The sequence below is a fragment of the Dermacentor variabilis genome, chromosome 4 (genome assembly GCF_050947875.1).
Source record: "Dermacentor variabilis isolate Ectoservices chromosome 4, ASM5094787v1, whole genome shotgun sequence".
NCBI lineage: Eukaryota > Metazoa > Arthropoda > Arachnida > Ixodida > Ixodidae > Dermacentor > Dermacentor variabilis.
This window is the reverse complement of record NC_134571.1, coordinates 47,205,806-47,227,781: the sequence shown is the minus strand read 5'-3', so window position 1 is coordinate 47,227,781 and position 21,976 is coordinate 47,205,806. Positions and strand designations below refer to the sequence as shown.

At 45.6% G+C, this 21,976-nt stretch overlaps 1 protein-coding gene across 1 annotated transcript in view; it reads right to left on the bottom strand.

The window, feature by feature from the left end:
- LOC142579064 (relaxin receptor 2-like) overlaps positions 1 to 8,250 on the bottom strand; it is a 172,473-nt gene extending 164,223 nt beyond the window's left edge. The window contains exon 1 of the mRNA XM_075688887.1: positions 7,620 to 8,250. Within this exon, the coding sequence (XP_075545002.1) occupies positions 7,620 to 7,722 (103 nt within the window). The 5' untranslated portion in view covers positions 7,723 to 8,250. The remainder of the gene's footprint in view (positions 1 to 7,619) is intronic.
- Between the last annotated feature and the right edge of the window lie 13,726 nt (positions 8,251 to 21,976).

Sequence of the window (21,976 nt, the reverse complement as noted above, 5' to 3'; positions counted from 1 at the left end):
ATTCGCCGCTATGGCAGCGACAGTTAATATGTTGGGGCAATAAAAAGAACATCGAATGTTTTGCCCCTGCCTGTGCCACGAGCTATATTGTAGCAAGCTTGAGGCAATTATGCATTAAAATATTAAGGAACGTAATCCAACAAAATAAAACGGGGGCGGAGGAGCGGAGGGGGTACGTATTCATCATTAACCAAACCACCACACGCCTAGAAAAATGCAGGAGCTTACTTTTAAAGTTATTTTATATTATTTATTTGCCCTAGGGGCCCAATGAGGGCATTATATATGTATATTAAATACAATGACTGGCATGCAATTTAAACAAATTAATGATATAGTGCACTATAACTATATTACTGAGAAAACTAAATTCACACTCCTAGTTCATGGGGAATTAACCCTCTTTGTGATTTCTTGTGTAACAGTGAGTGTTGCTGGCTAACATTTCTAGGACATGCCATACAGACAAAAATACTCACGAAAGTAGACGAACTGATAGCCACCGTGATAGCTTAATCAGTATAGAACATAGAATAAATCATGCGCGAGTTATGGGTACGGCTCCCACAGGCGACAAGTTGCCGTTTTCCATTTCCACATTATTATTTCTATATTTTAGTTAAATAAGACACGCACCTTCCCCAAATTAAGGTATTTTTTGTCCCTCGATCATCTGGATTTCTCTCATTCGTCTATCTTAAAGTATAAAGGACATTTTGCTGGTGTCATGGAGTCAACGGGATTGGACGACCTATTCGCAACGACAGCCGAAAAACAATATCAAAAGAAAAAAAACGTTCTGTCCTTGAGGATCGGCTGAGTGCAATGTAATCCGGAATGATCGCCATCCCCCTACCACCTCCTCCCTCCTCTCCAGTCTGTCGTAGAATAATAAAAACTCGTTGTCACCAAGATTTCCTCAAGATGCTAAATATGGTGAGGTTAGTCATGCAATCAGGCGCTTTACTGAATGTTTTAAGCGACATATAACAGAGCGACATATAACAGAGTTTATCTGTAAATAAACAGTTGATTTAGGCCCGTGGACAACAAGTGCGCTTCGAAAACGTCCACTTGTTGGTCTAAAGAAAGATTTTAGAGGCCAGTCATGCTGTTGACTAGTATTATAGAGTAGGACATGAATGTACAGTTTCTTCCCTGTCGGAATACCGTTGTATCTTGTATCGTTCTTCTTTTATTGAATCAACGGGATGGGCCATTATTTCTTCCCTGTGACTTTGTTTATTGCATTTCTGTTGTTTATGACATTTAAAAATGTGTTCCTGCAAATGTGTTTCCTGCATTTTGACAACGCTATTACTTAAGTCAAGGTTCCCAAGCTTTCCGACTTTAGAGAATACCCCCCTCCCCCCCCGTTTTAACGCGATAGCGTTAGGGGCGCCGTGTCGCAGAAAGTCTGGCGTCGGACGTCGCTACGACAAAAAGTATTGCGAACCACGCACACCCAACCACGCAGGCCTTCCATGTGGCGCAAGGAAATTACTGAACTATTTGAACTTCTCAAGGTAACATACGTAAAAAAATCGTAAAGTACAGCTTACACACAATCTACAGACATGATAGCGTCGGATTGTAGTTTGAATATACGAGAAAACATAATTCTGTTACTCGAAAACTCAAACAAAAACCCCTTTTAACGCGATAGCGTTTTCCAGCTGCCGTTTGAGGTCAGCCTTAAGTGGGAGCGGCGCGGCTACCTCGGTTTCTTTCACAGCATGAACAAGAAAAAGAGAACCACAAAGCTCGCCTTCGTGCAAAGCGTTCGCCGCCAGCGTTTCCCAGTGAACATTGCGGTTACATAAACTGCAGTTGCCGGGAAGCGTGAAAAGCACACTCTTAAAGGCGAAGCTTCGGCGTCCTCCAAATTTAATGTCCACCGATGTGCTTGTCCACGATCTCGCGACGATTGTTGCGATTAATGGATTGAACCGCTTAGAAATAAGTGCAAAAGAAGTGCAAAAATTATCGAATCGTTTGAACAGAGTGCTAATCCACCCAAAAGGGGAAGGAGCATCGAATTCGTTTTGGCCGCTCGCGGAACACTAAAATGCCGTTCGTGGAACCCAATTAGGGAACCCCTGACTTATGTTATTAACAACCCATATATATCTGACCTAAAAAATGCCGCATTCAACGGTGGAACAATTGATTATTTTTCTGTTCATGTATAGCATATCAGTTCATTCATTATTTGATCATTTGTTCCCCGAGTAGCACATCCTTCTATCGAATATTTCATGGTGAAAGATCTGTCACCGGTGCACCAAGCCTCGCTCCACACGGGCAAGTGGGTCAGCTCAGCAGCTCCCAGGTAACAGAAAGCCTGTGCTCTATCTCTCTCAGATGTGATTTCACGCGTGAAGGCGTATAGCTCAGTGAGTCACGGATAGCGCTTAGTGCTGTATTAGGCATATTTAGTTTAGCGCACACAACGGCTTTTCACACGTGAGCCCATTGCGTATCAAGAATGCGCATGCGTAGAACGTAACCCCAACCTACGGCTTTGTGTGCGGGATTTGCGGGCTTTTCTCGCGAGATCCTGTTGGCGACGACCAGCGTCGGAGCGTTTACGTTGGCGAAGGGAGCTGCTACGGTGAAACCATAATTTAGTCAATATTCTGCAATGCTGCACTAGATGGCGCTGAAGAACACGCTAAATCAATGCAAAAGTTTCATAGGGCTGTCCGCCCCGCGACGTCTGACGAATAACTTACTTAAGTACGCAGCGCGCTTGCGTGTCGCGTGCGCAACATGTGTGGACGCTAAACTAAAACCGTCTATTTTCGAAGCATGTACTCCAGTGCGGACATGCCTCCGCGTGTGACGTCACGGCACAAATCACTCAAGCCTTTCAAAACACTTGCCGTAAGGCAGCCACGATGTTGCCATTTCGAGGAGCAGTGGGTTGTCTTTAGAAAATTATAAATCCTGAGCGCTAGAGATTATCAATGGTGGTATACGTCAAGCTCGCGCTTTTGTTTTTCAGTGCCGGAAAATCTACTGAAAATCAACTAAAGTCGAACATTTTTTACCTAAAGATTACCTCGTACGAGGGACCCTTCAGCTTGCTCGAATAGTATCAAAGAAGTCACTAAGGATGTGAGGTCTCACTCGCTGCAAGCTTAGGTACGGAGCACTAAATTGCCGTCCTTGAATATATTGGCAGGATACTCATCGCATGAATGAGTTGTATTGTTGGGCATTACGGCATACTAAAGTGAAATCAGTGAAAGTATGCCCGAAAGTGATCGATTCAGAGTACGGCCCCAAGAATGAGCCGATAGAAAAAGTTAATTAATTCACTAAGGATACATGTATAAGGCAAATATGTGGCGACCAAAGTATAGGTCATGCGGCGGTAAAGAGAATACGACGCCGATCAAAAGCTTATTGTTCGCGTTGTTACACGTGTGTAATTGTAGTTACCTAGTATGTTATTGTTTTAAGATATTTTTTTCTTTATATATGTGTATACGGCGATAGGACAGAGGGAGAGAGAGGTCAGGGAGGTTAACCAACACTGTGCTCGATTGGATATCCTGTCATGGGAGAACGGGAGGAAAAGGTTAAAGGAAGGGGAGACAGTGGAGAGTTCATGTGCGCTGGAATAGCCGACATAATGAAAATTCTCAGTGATGTGTCATACACGGTCGCTCAGTACTTCTGCCTTCAGGAAAAGCAGCACCACTTTTGTGCCTTTCTGAAGCTATGATGTGCCCGGTAGAGATCTTATCTAACAAGAAATATCTTCCGTCTAGGTGGCTTAGAGTGGCACGGAGTGCAAGCGCTCCGCTTTCGAAGGACTGGCCGTAACACAAAAAGAGTATACTGCAGTGTCTTCGCGCAGGTTTCATCCAATCTGCGGCGTCCGCACTTTGATGGCGTCGACATGCGAAAATTCTCGCGTACTTATATTTATGTGCACGTTAGAAAACTGTAAGTACAGTCAAAATTAATCCAGAGTCCCGCGCTGCACCGTGACTCATAATCTGTTCGTGGTTTTGGCTCGTAAAAACCCCAGAATTGCAGTTTATTCGCCCCCACAGCACTGCATTCGGCGCTCGCAGTGATGCATGGATAACCCTATAAGTGCGACTACTACTAAGTACTCGTAAGTAGGCATGATCGACCAGTTCCAATGGACCGATCAATAACATTTCCTGCCGCCGTGTAATCAGCAGCACATAGCAATAGTCCTATGACGCGTCTCGTTCCCTGGAAGCGACCGGGCTTGGCGCTCCAGGGACCGCTCGCCGTCGGCGACTCGGAGCCGCCAACGGTGACCGATGGGGTACGGAAGGTGGCTTGGGGATGTGTTGCAAGTGCGGAGAAGTAGGAAAGGCAAGAGAGCGAAAAAAGAAGTCTTTCCTCGCCATTTCTGAATTTGCCTATTCTTGCACGTCTCCGTAAGCTGCTGACACTCCTTTCTTTCTCGACTGCCTTGTTTCTTTTCGTTTGTTTTTTTTCGTCTCTCCTGGTGTTTACTTTGAGCGTTTCTCGCCGACTTGGCACAACTTGCGTGCCTTACCCACTCGCGAGCGCGTGACACCTTCCAGAGACGTGACGCACTTTAACCACACACATTTCTCGGGGTCGTGCGGTTCGGTTCGGTTCGTTTCGTTTTGTCGTCGGTGGTTTCTAAGCATGTCCCGTCTCCAGGTTGATGTTCTAAGCTCTGCTGACAGGTCAAAATATTTAACAAGGGCCACTCAAAGGAAAACCCAGAGTGCCAACATGAACCACGTTAGCGGCAACAACTGCATTTCGCTTAATGTAAACGGTCGTAGAGCCATTTGAAACTGAAGCGAATTGAAATAGAAGAAGGAGTGGCGCTGGATTCGAGGCTCGAAGCACGGTCACGAGGCTCCAGGCACAAATACTAAATATACCGGCGAAAAAAAAAAAATCAGACAACGCTGTAATGTATAGGTTGTTCCAGAGCTCAAACCATGATCTTTGCGTTTAATTCACACAGCGGTATTGACAAATCGGTATTGTTAGAAGCGTGTCATGCCAGTCACCCTGCGGCGAATGCAGTCCCACTACGGCTGGCCAAGCGACGACGATGTCCTTCTCGCTCACTTCTATATCCTAGCGAAGACAAAGCTACTGACCAAGCTTAACACTAACTCCTTTTCGAATTGCTGCCTCGCTGCTGCCAACAGCTCTGATGAGGGCTTACATGAACAAAGAGACAGAAGACCGTCTCTTCCTTTTTCTTCCTATCTGACTCAGCCTTTTATGCTAGAAAACGCAGAATCCATGAGAACGTCTACTCGTGAACAGCTCATCGCTTTCTTAGGCTTCCTCTCTTGATGGCAAGGAAACAATGCCATGGTGACGAAACCTCTCAGCTCGCCTTCCTTACGTCATTCGCCCGAATTATGCAGAGAAAAGGAAAAAAAAAAGTTTCCGCTAGAAATCCGAACACTCACTGCGCGTCCGCACGCAGCTGCCGACTATAGTCCGCCGCCTTTCCGCTATCGATTGCGTTTCACGCGCGCACAGCCTGTGCAACAGGTGCGAGCGTCGTTTAATCTTTCGGAAGCGCGAACAACTGACGCGTTTGAAGCCCGGCGTGTGGCAACGAGGTGCAGAAGCCACGCGCTTGGCGCAACCCCGAACGACGATTTCCTCTCTGCCGACTTCACCACGTGTTTCGACGTCGAGGGGCCGGCGCACGCGGCAAACGCGAGGCTCCGCTGTAGGCCGTGAGCTATGTGCTTTGCCGCCGGCGTCAATGGAGCGCGGGGGGCCTCGGCGGTCCTGTTTATACGAGCGCGCTTACATATACTATATACGCCCGCCGCAGCGGTGCGTGTGCGGCGCGGCATATCAATGAGTCGCGTGGTTTTTTTTTTTTTTTTTTTGCGGGGCAACAATCGATCGCTGTCATTATCGGTCATTATGGGCGTTCCCGTACACGGCCAATAATTGTCAGGGTAACGACCAAAGCGCCCAATTATCACACGTGCGCGGAGAACGACATGCTTGGGCGGAAGAAAAATAGATGAATCAGGGTCTGGGTCGGTGGCGGGGAACGAGCTCGTTTGACAGATGCGATCGAGTCTTGTTTCTTTACGTGGCCAAGCTGTCCCCAAGAAGAAACAGTTTGCTCCACATAGCGTCGCTACCCGTTGGACCAGGAACATGAAAACGAAAGTGACCGTGAGCTTTTCACCGCGGCGTCACACGGGATTGTGTCCCACCACGCTCCTAGAAGTGAATGATGACCAGAAGGTGTTCCTGTGGTCGCTGCGTTTTGCCGACAGTCCGGGTCTACATCTTCAGCTGCCCTTACCTCTTATGTAACTTGGGAAGTGTGCAGTGTATTGCAAGTAATCGTAAGCGTCCGTGCGTTTGGGCATATAAGACGCAAGATCTTTGTAAATACAGAAGTGCCCACTCATCACCCGAAAAGCTCATGTCTTCTTTTTTACTTATTTGTTTTCATTACGTTAACTACAGATGAATCTGAATGTGAGTAACGTGAACTGTTTTCTTGCAAGATAGCAGTTTCCATTGAACAGTAGCTTTAAACAAGCATTCAGCACAACACTTACGAACAGAGAACTCCTCGGGACCATTTTATCCGCACATTGCAACTTCGACATTTTCTTATTGAAAAAGAAATAAAATAAAGCATTTGTCACCCTGTCATGGCGATGACAACTCCTTTATACGTAATAGTAATAACAGTAAAAAAATTCAGCATAAAAAGAAAACATCACAGATCGGGAAAATCTGGAGCGAAGTTAGGTACTGGGAGTAATTGAAGCCTGCATGTATTCTAGACACACTGAAACACACATAAAAGAAAAGCGAAGACCAGTTGCGCCACTACTACTTTCTTCTAGCTTGTATGGTGCATCGCGATCCAACTACATTGATACTGCCAGGACATGAACGAGCTTGCGTGTTTCCCATCCCGGCTTTTTAGTTGTCTCATTCACCTATGCTTATCGTGCTCTTTCTAGCACGGCCCACAACCAACAAGCCCAAGTCAACACAATACCAAAAAAAAAAGGAAAGAGAAAGAACGTCGCTCAACTCAGACATCACTGAGGAAAATCTTACTACATTTTCCCTGAGGAGAATCGGACGATGGCAATCTCTTCGCTGTCCATAGCAATTAACCACAACGCGACTGCAACTCTAACGGAACCTTATTGTTTTTTTTTCGTTGTTCCGTTTGCTTGATTAAGCTTCCAGCTGGCGCCATCAAATATGAAAGTGCACCTTCCTCGCCTTATCATGTTGTAAAACATTGCCAGCCACTTAACAGCGCGCCAGGCAATAAGGAAAGCAAAAGGTGAACAATCGGCCGATCGTGAACGGAGATAGTAGCAATGACATTTATGGGACGTAAAGGAGACAGATGCAGATCGCAAAAGTCGACACAAATAAATTTTCCGAAATAAAGGCTTGTTCCCAATAAGGCTTCCGTGCTGGAGCCGGAACGGTAACATTACGAACTTTCCAGACACGTGTCTACCATTTCATTGCCTTTACTTTGTCGCGTATCACCTATATACGTGACTGTACTATGTTATACCAGACTCCTGCGGTTATACTATGGTTTTTCAAGAAAGACTCACCTTCATCCAAGCAACAACAGCGACAGGCGCACACGAGCACGGCGAATCCCACCAGGGCGACAGGTCGCCTGCGCTCCGGACACCGACGCGTAGTCGTGGCCATCGCGCCGCCGTCGCCCACCACAGTTCTACAACACAGTTCCGTCCCAGTTCACCGCACGAGAGTCGAACTCAGTCTAGCAGCGTTGCGTCGTTATTTCGACGCGAGACGAGGCCCCGAACCCGCCGTTGACTTTCAACCCGCCGCCACCAGCTCACGCTCCTCAATCACTCGTGCCACGCCACAGTTCCACGAAGAGAAAGCTCACCGAAGCACCACCGGCGGGGTTTTCAGAGGAGTGGAAAGAGAAGCGAACACAAAAGTCAGAAGCACGGCCAAAGTTTTTGGAGGGGGTAGGTGGGGGGCAGTAAGGGGGGGGGGGGGGACGTGCTGACCGCCTGTTGCGTTCTCGGTCGGCCCCGTCTCCTCAGCCGGGTTCGGCTCGGGCCACCGGCGGCGCGCTCCGGCGCATGTCGCGGGTTCGCTGCTGCCTGCTGTTTCGCGTCGTCGTTCGTCCGTCCGGGGTTCCTCTTGCGCGCCCGGTCCGGCGGCGGGCGCAGAGGCTGCGCGCGCTGTGGCCTCGGGCCTCGGGTTCTCTCGCTCAAAAAGCCTCGCCTCCGGCGGTGGCGGCGGCGGCGTGCGCCTCGCCGCTAGCTCCGCGCACCGGCCCAGTGTTGACGTAATGGTTTCGGCGAAACGCCACCGCTGCCGCCGTCGGTGGAGGAGGAGCGGAGCGCGGGGAAAACGGGCGACCGGCAGTGGGGGAGAGCGAGCCGGCGTGGCGGCTTCTGGTCGGAGCAAAGGGGAAGGAAGTGTCAGCTGAATCTGCAAACCACATCGCCAGAGTGGAGTGAGTTAGCAGAGGCCTTCCTGTCACTTCGAATGAACTCCATCAAGGTGAAGGCGGAAGAGGTTGCCTTTTAATGAGAATGCGAAAGTTCAGAAATACCTGCAAAGGTTGATGTGATGAAAGTTACTGGAACGACTGAGTAGTTAATGTTATGCTACGTTCTCGAAATTCGCGTGGATCTACGGCACTTCTAACCACGCTTAGCTTTTTCACTGCCTGTGCCGACATGCGGAGAGGCTACATTATCGCAGAAATTAACCGCTGGTCTCGCGTATTTTATAGCGCGTCTTCTACGTACATTCTACGCATCTTCGTTGTCTGTCTCGCATGGCGTTGCACCGATTAACGAACCTGCCTGAATGACGTAATTTGTACTCTCCAGCTTAATTATGTCCTGTACACCGCGTGCGCGAGGTATTAAGCATGCTAGGCTTGTCACCATCCCGAGTTCTTACGCATCATGTGAATATGCAGTCGCTTGCTGGGAACGTGCTGGTTGATCAAAGTTGGCAACTTCGCGTGGTTAATTACTTAGTCCTGCGTGATTGTTGTACAGTTGCAATTGACGTGGCTAGTGTTCCTAAGTTATTTTTTTAATAAGCACTTCCTTGCGTGAGCGCAGCAGCATCATAATGAGCAGTTCCTTAAAGTATGCACTCCACTTTTCATTCCTCTCACATCCGCAAAGCGTGCCTCCTCGCAAATGCAGAACGTACTGCGGGTAAGCCAAGCCCAATGAAAGAGAAAACAATTGTTTGTACTAAACTCTTTTTCTAACCATTTTTGTTCTGCTCTGTGTAGCATCAATGTTCTGCAGTAATGTAGTCATTCAACTAATTGTATGGAGGTATTTGAGCTGATGAGGTGCAATAATTAAATGTCAAAGCGAATCTAATCACTATGGTACCTGACGGCTTCATTTTATCTGCGACCATTTACAGATCTGATGTGCACTGTCGCGGAGAACTACCAGTCTTCCTCACTCCCCATTTCTCTCTCTTTTCATCCTTTCACCCCCTTTCCCAAAGGCAGGGTAGCAAACCGGATGCATGTGCGTCTGGTTAATCTTCCTGTATTTCCTTTATTTGCTCTCTATTTAATTCATATTGGTAGTAGTATATATATATCTATGGAAGGCAGAGATGTCGACTCTAGCTTGTGTGCTCGAACCTGTTACTCAGTGCTAGGAAAGGGGGTAAAAAATGAAAACTGAACCGGTGATGATGATGGAGGTGGTGGTGGTGGTGGTATGATGCTAGTCGTCAGCAGAGCAGTATATTAAAATTCTTTCAGGCTAGACCTGTGTCATGTAAACACTGCAGCACGGCCCGTACCCTTATGTAGCCTATCTCGGGTAAAACCAACGATCCAAAAAAGTGATATGAAAATTGTCTCGCGTCGATGTTTGCCCGAGAAGATGCTAAAAAAGTCGGTCGCTATCTCTGTGAATGTTGGGTGTACAAAACATATGCGTCAGCGTCTCCTCATACATGGGATAGGTCGCAATCGGGCTGTTCTCAAAGCCGATGAGGTGTGCACAGGGCTGGTTGAACGCCATACCAAGTCGTATGTTCTGAAACCGTGCCACCAGATTTATTCCAACTACTCTTGCCGCACCAGCGTTGCTACGTCTCATGGTACAATTGCTGGTCTCTGCCTTTTTTCGCAAGTTCTTTTAATTTTTTAGTCCAAAACAAAGATTTGATTCGACTTGTACATCACCGTATCACGCAACAGCCATCCAAGCACCGTTTATCCTGTACTTGCGAGTACAGTGGACATATCAAAAGTGCTTTTCTTTTTCTTGCCTACTGCAACAAGAATGGAATTACTTTTCTGTCTGCACTGCTTTGATGATGTGTTATCGTCGTTTCAATTTTACCATCGAGGAACCATCAAGCAACCTATGACTGCCGTACCTTTCTGTCATGCATGTCTCGCATTGAGGCCTTTCAGGAAGAGCAATTTTATTTATTTATTTATTTATTTATTTATTTATTTATTTATTTATTTATTTATTTATTTATTTATAAGTTATCATTCTAAAGAACATGCACGTGAAAGGGTGTCGTGGGAAGAACGTAACAGAGAGGAAAGGAATATACGCTTGTGAGATCACTAAATGCTTGTGGAAGTGGTGAACTTTCATTTACTTGTTTGTAAAATACATTACAAGGCCCCTACATGGGGCATTGAGTAAGGGGGCCATAGGACCAAGTAAGCACATAAAAATTTGCAATCTCGTGACGGTATAAAAGCCGGAAAAAATAACACCAGCTAGGTGCACAGTCTAAAAATTACAGAAACATATTAAGTAAATGCAGCTGCGTATAAGAACAATAAAAACTCGATAAGTTTGTAACAAGTGTATTACAGTGCAATGAAAAGTAAGAAAACGAAAAATAAGCAGTGCGTATGACAGCATGGGTTAACAAGGATTAAGCGAGTTGAGTGAGTGCCTGAATTTTTCACGGTCAGTTACCCCGGCTGTGTTATAGGGCAGGTTGTTCCAGAGACGAATGGCACGTGGAATTGCAGACGTGTTGAATGCTTCAGTTTTACTGTAGATGGGCGTGAAGCTAAAATGATTGTGTAATCTGTGTGACATGTGCGATGAAGTTTCTAGGCGTAGCGGGGCGTCTTCTTCGGGGCGTGGTGGGCGTACTTATGAAATAATGAGAAATAGGCCATGTCGCGACGATTACTTAGCAGCTGAAGTGAAAGGTGAAGCTTTATTTGAGTTACGCTAGCATGGTATTCATAATTCCATGAAATGAAACGTGCGGCTCTATTTTGGACTGATTCCAGCATGTTAATTAAGTTATTTTTGCGGGGAGACCAGACCGGAGCAGCGAAGCGTGGTCCCGGGTTCGAGTCCCGGACTAGACAAAATTTTCTTCAACTGCGAGGCTTTTCTGTCAAGAAATCCGTATGGGTTTCCTTTGTAGTGATTGCTACGATTGGGTGAATGTCTCATTTCCCAATTATTATTATTATTATTATTATTATTATTATTATTATTATTATTATTATTATTATTATTATTATTATTATTATTATTATTATTATTATTATTATTATTATTATTATTATTATCACATTATTCCAGGCAGGAAAGCTTATCATTGCTCCCCCCCTCATTCCTCAGGCACTCAACTACTCGAAGGACCCGACATTATAGCGAACACTCATTACAGCCTATATTTGCTAAAACAAACTCATTTAAAGCAATGTTTTTTCTCTCAAACAATAGCTGATTGGAACGCGCTTCCTGAATAGATTTTTCGCTCTCCTGACATGGAACAGGCCCTTCAAACTTTATTTCTTGAGTAGAAAGTAAACAATTTCAATGTTCATTGTTTTCGTTTCTGCTCTGTCATCTTTTAATTTTTTATTCTCTTGTATGTCACATGCAATGCAATCTTTCTTTCTTTTTTTTGCGTGTGCGTGCTATTATGATTTGTGTTTTCATGCCCCTCCTGCCTGGGCCAATCTGGCCTGCAGTATTGTGAAATAAATAAAGAAATTCCCCAGCTTAGAAGGTTGCGGCGCAGTTAACCCAGTGATTAAGAAGCCCTGGCATCGACGCTGGTAATGTGAGAACTCATGGAGATGTTTTTTGAAAGATTTACGCCTTGATATTTTATTGGGGAAGCCCGAGATAATGGGACATTTTTGATACAGTAAGCATACCGCGAGTTAGTGCGTCTACGGCTGAAAGACATCACTTTGCATTTTGATGAACTTAAAGTTATTAGCCAGGTGTCACACCAATTAGTAATTTGGTTAAGATCCCTTTGGAGGATCAGGTGGTCATCAGAGCTGCTAATAGGATGATAGACAATGCAGTCGTCAGCGAATATGCACAATCGTGATAAGTCATTCGGTAGGTCATTAATATATATATATATATATATATATATATATATAGCCAATTGTTCTTGATTCTCATTTGCTTTGATTGTATCTCGCTGACTTTCGTTTATTTCGTTGTGACTTTCGGCCTACAGAGAATTGACCAACTTGGAGCCCAGCTCACAATTGTTGAAAGAATATCACGCTTTCATACTAACTTGTTCGCGCCGTGGCGGCACAGCAGTTATCAAGGAGTGTGAAAAGGAAATACAGTTACTTTTAAATAATATTTATTTGTCCTATAGAAACCAAGGCCCCAGTCTAAACCTCTTTAGCTGAGACCTCCTGGGCCCGCTAATTCTTGATACGCTGCTCCTGAAGTGCTCACCATATTTTTTCGAAGTTTCGTTGGGGAAGGGACCATTGCTTTCAGCTGCCGGGACGCTTGTTTGGAGGTAACATTTCAAACATTATGTTTTCTGAAACTGACTGTGGAGATTCTGTTGATGTGCAGGTTGCCACGTGTTAGATTTTCGGCAGCGTTCGCCATGCTCAAATAAAGGTCGAATTCGAAAACGCACGTTTACAGCGCTTTGAGTGCACGTTAGAAAAACCCGGGAGCCTAACTGTCTGTCTGTCTGTCTGTCTGTCTGTCTGTCTGTCTGTCTGTCTGTCTGTCTGTCTGTCTGTCTGTCTGTCTGTCTGTCTGTCTGTCTGTCTGTCTGTCTGTCTGTCTGTCTGTCTGTCTGTCTGTCTGTCTGTCTGTCTGTCTGTCTGTCTGTCTGTCTGTCTGTCTGTCTGTCTGTCTGTCTGTCTGTCTGTCTGTCTGTCTGTCTGTCTGTCTGTCTGTCTGTCTGTCTGTCTGTCTGTCTGTCTGTCTGTCTGTCTGTCTGTCTGTCTGTCTGTCTGTCTGTCTGTCTGTCTGTCTGTCTGTCTGTCTGTCTGTCTGTCTGTCTGTCTGTCTGTCTGTCTGTCTGTCTGTCTGTCTGTCTGTCTGTCTGTCTGTCTGTCTGTCTGTCTGTCTGTCTGTCTGTCTGTCTGTCTGTCTGTCTGTCTGTCTGTCTGTCTGTCTGTCTGTCTGTCTGTCTGTCTGTCTGTCTGTCTGTCTGTCTGTCTGTCTGTCTGTCTGTCTGTCTGTCTGTCTGTCTGTCTGTCTGTCTGTCTGTCTGTCTGTCTGTCTGTCTGTCTGTCTGTCTGTCTGTCTGTCTGTCTGTCTGTCTGTCTGTCTGTCTGTCTGTCTGTCTGTCTGTCTGTCTGTCTGTCTGTCTGTCTGTCTGTCTGTCTGTCTGTCTGTCTGTCTGTCTGTCTGTCTGTCTGTCTGTCTGTCTGTCTGTCTGTCTGTCTGTCTGTCTGTCTGTCTGTCTGTCTGTCTGTCTGTCTGTCTGTCTGTCTGTCTGTCTGTCTGTCTGTCTGTCTGTCTGTCTGTCTGTCTGTCTGTCTGTCTGTCTGTCTGTCTGTCTGTCTGTCTGTCTGTCTGTCTGTCTGTCTGTCTGTCTGTCTGTCTGTCTGTCTGTCTGTCTGTCTGTCTGTCTGTCTGTCTGTCTGTCTGTCTGTCTGTCTGTCTGTCTGTCTGTCTGTCTGTCTGTCTGTCTGTCTGTCTGTCTGTCTGTCTGTCTGTCTGTCTGTCTGTCTGTCTGTCTGTCTGTCTGTCTGTCTGTCTGTCTGTCTGTCTGTCTGTCTGTCTGTCTGTCTGTCTGTCTGTCTGTCTGTCTGTCTGTCTGTCTGTCTGTCTGTCTGTCTGTCTGTCTGTCTGTCTGTCTGTCTGTCTGTCTGTCTGTCTGTCTGTCTGTCTGTCTGTCTGTCTGTCTGTCTGTCTGTCTGTCTGTCTGTCTGTCTGTCTGTCTGTCTGTCTGTCTGTCTGTCTGTCTGTCTGTCTGTCTGTCTGTCTGTCTGTCTGTCTGTCTGTCTGTCTGTCTGTCTGTCTGTCTGTCTGTCTGTCTGTCGGTCGGTCGGTCGGTCGGTCGGTCGGTCGGTCGGTCGGTCGGTTGGTCGGACCATCCGTCCGTCCGTCCGTCCGTCCGTCCGTCCGTCCGTCTGTCTGTCTGTCTGTCCGTCCGTCCGTCCGTCTGTCTGTCTGTCTGTCTGTCTGTCTGTCTGTCTGTCTGTCTGTCTGTCTGTCTGTCTGTGTCTGTCTGTCTGTCTGTCTGTCTGTCTGTCTGTCTGTCTGTCTGTCTGTCTGTCTGTCTGTCTGTCTGTCTGTCTGTCTGTCTTTCTGTGGAGGCCACAACAGTTGCTCAAGAGCTGCAGCAGCAAAGAGCTGTAGGGCATAGAGCCCCATCTGCAAATGCTCGCACGATCGACGAAAAAGTACAAACAGCGCTAGACCTGCTGCGTGTGTTTTCTCTGTCGATGTCCGTCCCATCCCGCTGCGTAACAGTAGATGAACAGCACTTCGTCCGTTTCCGTTCCAACGTCATGCCACCGTACCAGCACAGTCACTGGCGCCCCTGATGGCAGAAATCGCTCAGATTCCAACCGGAGGAACGCTATTATACCGCTATGCTGCATAATACGTGTAATACTTTGTCACGTAGGCCACAGAGGTGACACATAAAGTCCCGTGTGCAAATGATGCCCCGTACGCCAATAATTCAAAAGCGCCTTTCGCTACGGAGCCGGGGTACTATGACCTTCCCGGTCATAGTATATACCACCGCTCTGCTATTCATTGGCTAGCTGCGTCATTCGCTACCGCTGTATGGAACGTGACGTTGCATTATTCATTATGCAACGTAATTTCATCCCTTAGAGCAAGACATGTATTTCGAGCCCTGCTTACTGCAAGCGGGCATACTTTAGCGATCGAAGACATCCAAGCAAGTCTCCCCGCACAGCACATTTTTCATCGAGCGATTGGTTTCCTTTCATGGCGGCTAGGACGTCCTCACGGAACGTTTCATTCACGACCCCGATGGCAGGCTCGCAATACAGACGTCTTGCTTGAGACGCTGGTAACAATGCTTCCCCAAGTCTCAATCTGGCCCGATAATTTATTAGGTGTTTTAGTGCTGTATTTTCCTCCCCATATAGGCACATATTTGCTGTAACCCCCGGGATACAGCGGATACTGTGCGGCGCTTAGCACATTAAAGTGCCGCCAATTTCTTTCGTGAACTGGCCTTGAGCGCCTCGGGCCGTTACGGACTTTGATTTCTTTCTCGGATATTATGACCGAGGGCGCTGGTAAATATAAAAGCTATTCTCCGCCTTTCACCAGGCTGTAAACAAGCAGGGCATTTGCTTCATTAGTGGGCTAGTTGGTGCACATGCACCAACTAGCCCACAAGCGTAAGGGTAGTTACCGCAAACGGGATTAACTCCGCGAATAAGAACAATTGAAACAAATTAGAAACGTGCTCAAACAAGATATTGCGGCATTTCAATTAAAATATTATAATTACTATCCGGTGTGTTTTCACTGGCTCTGTTGTCTGCTCCTTCATATTGCTGTAACTAAAAAAAATCAAGACCCCTGTTTCCCCTTAATATTCTGGCTGACTGCATAGCAAGGGCATCCTTGATGCAATGCCGTGCTTTGGCAGCCTTGATGCCATGCACTAGGTAGCACACTATAGAGTTTATTGGCCTCTGGCCTGCTCCTAAATTCACGTGCTGCGTGTCACCTGCGGTATATAGAAATCATGTTCCACATCCGTCAGCATGGCAGTGAATGCCCCTGGCTAACACTGCCATGCCGAATATTTCGCACACACGCAAATACCCAAGATAGATGGCGGGAGTGTGGCAGCCACAATAGCTTAATTTGTACGACATCGCATGCGCATTGTGGAAGATTTGCGTCCGGCTTCTGCCTGGCGGCAAATTGTCTGGCAGTTCACTTTCATGTCCCCTCTTCTTAATTGGTTCTACATTTCAAGTTAATGCAACAGTTACTTTCCCCGGTGTTTCTTCTGGATTCGTTGTCTGTTTGCTTGATATGCTTGTAACTAACAAAAAAAGATCCCTTCGAAACCCCCATTCTTCTCGCTGACGCCGCGAAGAGGTATGTTGAGCAAAAAGTTTGGTTAACGCCTGGGGGCCATGGAAAGACCAGAAGTGTTTTCTTAGCACGCCACGCGCACGCAGACGCAGATGTCCCACAGCTCGAGAATGTGCCGCACCTCCAAGATCGAGTCGCGCTTCAAGAGTAGAGTTGCGCGCCACTTTGTGAACATTTTTATTGTAAGTGGGTATATTAGTAAGCGTATGTGTTGCATGTGTGGTCATCTGATCCTTGTATATACCATAATTGTTATCTAGCACTTGTAGTAGCCTGTGAGGCGATCAGCATGGCTAATGTCGCCAGCTTATCAGTAATGTCTGCATCTATCTCTATAGACAGCAGTAGCGCAGACTGCCAACCGAGTTCACTAGCTATTTCGTATGAGAATACATAATCCAATGTACGTTTCCGTAGGCTAGCGCGCAGAGAAGGTAATAGAAAGCACATGTCAGAATTCCAAATCTGACCAAGGAACTTACGAGGAATACACAAGGAGCTGTACAGCGATTTCGAGGTGTCGCTTACGCAGAGACTTCCTGTTTTCACAATGCGTTGTGATTCAATGAGTTCTGGTGTATCTTTACATTTGTATTCGCTCTATCATTTTCATCGCTTGAAAAGTGTGGCTCGCACTTGCAGTCAGGACATTGTGCTGCAAAATTAACCGGACCATTACTCTTTTCCATAGCCACCTGATGCTTCCGCGCTCGATCATTCAAACAACGCCCCATTATCTCTACCCAGCAGTGTATTATGTATTCGGTAACGAATCACCCATTAGATTCGAAAATTCGTCTGCGTTCCTCCTATATCCATGTCTCCATGTGTGATGTGTGTTCGCACAATCGGTTCTTTTCTCTCTCTCTTAACGGCAAAAGACATACGTTCCCTCTGTAAACCCATCACGACATAATGAGAATGAGTGTTCTGCGCTCGAAAAGATGGAGAAAACAGAGAGAGCGAGAGAGAGAAATCGCATTCATCAGGAATGATAGTTTCTGACAACTAAAGTCTTCCGAAGACAAAGCTCACTAAGAGTTTCGCTGGTGGCGGTAATGACCATGCTGATAAAGATTCAGGAAACGACGATGATGAAAACGGGGCTTTTACAGGTGCCAGCATGTCCGTTGGTGTTGCTGGCCCTTAGCTTGATGAAATGGTGGCCATTGTGGCCCGCCTCGTGAAAACGTGCAAAACTAATGTTTCACTTAACTGAGAAATCTTGTTTGTAGACAGAAACTACTCGGAGTAAACGAATAGCGAGGCAGACAGGCAAAGAATACAGCAGCTATAGAAAATTGTTCAGAGCGAACTGGACCCGATCACTGGGAGATGCATGAACTATACTTACTCCCGGGCTGGGGAAAAGAGGCGCGTGAGCGAAATTTGATTGGCGGAGAAAGAATGGTTCACATTTGGGACACCAAATTTGTCAGTTTCGTTTGTGGAGCCAAACGCACTTCGCCTGTTCAGAGGCCTTCTAAACCTCGAGGACAACACGACAACGCAAAGGCGCTAATGTGCCTCGAATGTGCGTATATGGCAAAGAATACTCAGGTAATTCTCTCACAGAAAAATTTAACAACTTTTTTACGGTCGCACCGAACTCCTCAGCAGACACAACTCACATAACTATTGATAGATGTCCCTCGTCTTTGTTTCTGGAACTTGTCTCTACAAGTGAAATTTTGTCCACCTTCCGAGACCTAAAGAACAGTACATCGTGTGATGCGGAAAATATACAGATACGTCCAGTTAAGCACGTCATTGACATCATTGCTGCGCCATTGGAGCACATATACAACTTATGCTTAGAAACTGCTACTTTTTCCCCGAGAATGCAGATTGCTAGAGTAGCAGCCATATATAAAAAAGGTAGCAAAAATGACTTTGGGAACTATAGACCAATCAGTATTCTGCCCGTCTTCTCAAAAGTGTTCGATAAGCTCATTCTTAAGTGAGTTGAAAGTTTTTTTTGAAATAAACACAGTATACTTTCTGACTGCCAGTATGGCTTCAGAAAAAACCGATCGATGGAACTTGCTCTTTTACACCAGAAAGAATATATACTAAGTAACTTTGAACAAAGCAACCTCGTCTTGGGAATTTTCTTAGATTATAGCAAAGCCTTTGATTGCATAAATCATAGCATATGGTTTCAGAAGCTTAAATGTTATGGAATTAGAGGCGCAGCATTACTCTTAAATAAATCTTACTTATCGCATAGAAAACAGTATGTCCAGACAAACGAATATAAGTCAACTTTACGAACAGCTTCGTGCGGGGTACCCCAAGGGAGTATCTTAGGACCATTGCTATTTAACCTGTACGTCAATGATATCATCAGTGTGGATACTAATGTTCGTTTCATAATCTACGCCGATGATGCTAGCTTGTTTTTATCTGACGATAGCAGTAGTAAGTTAGGGACAAATGCAAATGTGCTCCTGGAAAAAATACATATGTGGTCCGATAAAAATCGTTTGTCTGTTAATACTTCAAAGTCAAAGGCAGTACTATTTCGTCCCAAAAATTAAAAAATGCGGTGACTTCGGTGAGTTTTTTTTATAACAGAGACCATATTGAGTTAGTAAGGTCATTAAAACCACTTGGCGTAACATTCACCGAAAACATGCTGTGGGACGACCGCATAGACGATGTAGCATTAAAGGCATCTAGAGCCATAGGATTTATAACGCGTTCCAAAAGTTATCTCCCGCAAAAGGCAAAACTCTCTCTATGCCATGCATTATTTTGCTCATCTAAACTACTGCTCATTAGTATGAGCACTAGTACTAAGTATGGGGTACTGCTACACAAACTGGGCTGAAAACACTAGAAACTCTCGAAAGACGGGCCCTCAGATTAGTTGATAACCTGCCAAGAAAAAACTCAACAAAAAACTTATTTTTCAAGAACAAGATTATTACCGTTTTCAGCCTCTATGCTTATAGACTACTACGCACCTACAAACTAGAATAAAGAAGATGCATAAGTAATATATCTGACTTAGCCCTAATTGAATTATTTCATTGCACATATCCACGCCGGCATAAAGCACACTGGGTATTACCAAAAGTAGGAACAAATTATGGGCGCCAAATGGTAGCATTTCAACTTCCATCCTTACTTAACAAATTAATTGATGAAAATATAGACTTAGGAAGCATTAGCTGCTGTAACCTTCGCAACTACTTTCTCCTTAATGGGTCTCTTTGATTGTCCAACATTTAGTTATCTGTGAATGTTCTGTGTCTAATTGTTTTATAAGCGTATTTTTGGTTGCTGTCATTGTTATTTCGCTGTTTCGTAAGCGTTCTTGTTCTCAGTTGCTGTACTTGTCTTTCTTTTCAATCCATTTATATTTTTGTCACACACGCTGCTGATTGTGTATTTTGCATACTTGTTTTTGTACTAATGCTTTGTTTGACTTTGCTGTCGTGAGAGAAGTGCCGTCGCATGCCACGGCTCACTTGCTGTACGGGGGGTGGGGACTTAGTCAAGCGTTAATCGCTTTTATTCCCATCCCCTCTATCAATGTAATGGTGATGGAAATAAATTATTATTATTATTATTATTATTATTATTATTATTATTATTATTATTATTATTATTATTATTATTATTATTATTATTATTATTATTATTATTATTATTATTATTGTTTGGTGCCACAATAATAATGTCGAGACGTGTACAATAATGGGGCGCAAATGATTGGCCTGAGGCCGCGCGTAAGCCCTCTGGTGGATTCTCATAATGAGAGAGCGGGCCTCATCAGTCACCGTGCAGACTGTAGTTCATTCATTCTGTATACACAGGCTGCTTAATTTGTGAGCTATAGCTGAGGTGCAATCCGCTGTATATAACTCATTAGTATGCAGTCCAAAGCTACATTAAACGAGACTCTCAATGTGGTGTGTCAGAAGCACACGTCTGCTACTCAGTCTCGTTAGCTACTGCTGCATGCCTCCTGCTGCTCGGCTGGCATCAAGGTGCCCTAATGTCATGACCATTTTGTTGCCCCCATAATAGCTGTAAATAGCGTTTGCCAGCTATAATGGTGCGCTATGGTCATGGAACAAAACACGACAAAGAAACCTTGAGTAGAACACTGCATATGTGCAATTACTCGAGAGTACCATGTCATGTCACCAATAAACAGGTCAATAAAGGGGATGCGGACTCTGATTGAAGATATGGACATTGGCATGTCCAGATGCCAATATATGCGGACGACATTTGTCTTTGGTTAACCGGATACCAACACAAGCGTTTAGCTCTGATAGCTCGACAGGCATTACTCTCAGTACAAAATTGCCTTCAAGGTGTTGGGTTGACTCTCGCGGTGGAAAACTCTGGCTTCATCATGTTTCCAGGTAGAGGAAGATGGTATGCGCGGCTGAAGATAGACGTTGATCAATCTTGCCTTCGTCAATTGACGCACAAGCGCTTTTGGGCGCCATTATTGACCACAATCTACAGTGGCGACCAGCTGTGGACTCAGTTGTGACATCGATATCTTCGCGTCTCAATGTGATCCGTAGAGTTGCAAGTGAGCAATGGGGAAATCACCCGTCTTCAATGATCAGGCTGCACGATGCACTGGTGACGAGTCGAATAATGTACCAGCTCCCTTTAATTTCCCCCTCACTATCACAGCTGGAACGACTTGAGGTTTTGCACAGAAAGGGCCTAAGGAGGGCTCTTGGCTTTCCGCAGACTGCTCCCAACAAGGCAGTACTTTATGAATCTCTATCGAAACCTCTTAGCCTAGTCGCTTCGCAAAGGTTATTGATGCAAATTGACCGCCTCAAACAGATGGTAGCCGGGCGAGCCCTTCTACAGCGCCTTCGAAAGAGATCTGAGTCCCGAGCATATTTGACACTAAATACTCTTGGTTACCTGGGTCTTGACGCTACAGGTCGAACTAATAGGATGAAACCACCTTGGTCATTCGCGAGCCTCGATGGTTCGTTGACAATTCCTCACGTTCGCGCTAAGCGGAGTTCTCCTTTGGCGGCAACGCGTTCGCTGGTACTGGAACATCTTGAGACTGAATATGCACGTCACCTTCAAATTTTTAATGATGGCTCTGTGGACAAGGTCAAAGGATCTAGTGCAGCTGCTTTTCACATTCCCTTTTTGAAGTATGATTGGTCTGTTTGCTTCACTGCAGTCGTGTCCTCCACAACGGCCGAAAGCGTTGCCATTGAGGCAGCTCTAAAGAAGCTACGGTTTTGTACGCCTCAACCTGTTGTCATTCTTACAGATTCAAAATCTGCCCTTCAAAGCTTAGAGCACGGGTTCCCTACTGATGCCGTATGTCTTAGCTCCCTACGCTCGGTGCACAATCTCCATATCAAAGGCTTCTCCATACGTTTCCAATGGGTGCCCTCGCGCATAGGTATCATATATAGGCAACGAGATGGCAGACAGCCTCACCCATAGAGCGCTGTCCGGGAATCCACTGAGAAAAGTACCTCAATAGGACAAGAGACTCTTCAGAGAAGCGGTGTTGTGCCACTTCAGTTCTTCGTGGAGCTCACCTCACAATCCATGTGTGATCAAGGGTCTCAAAAGAAACCAAGCCACTTTACTGCTCCACA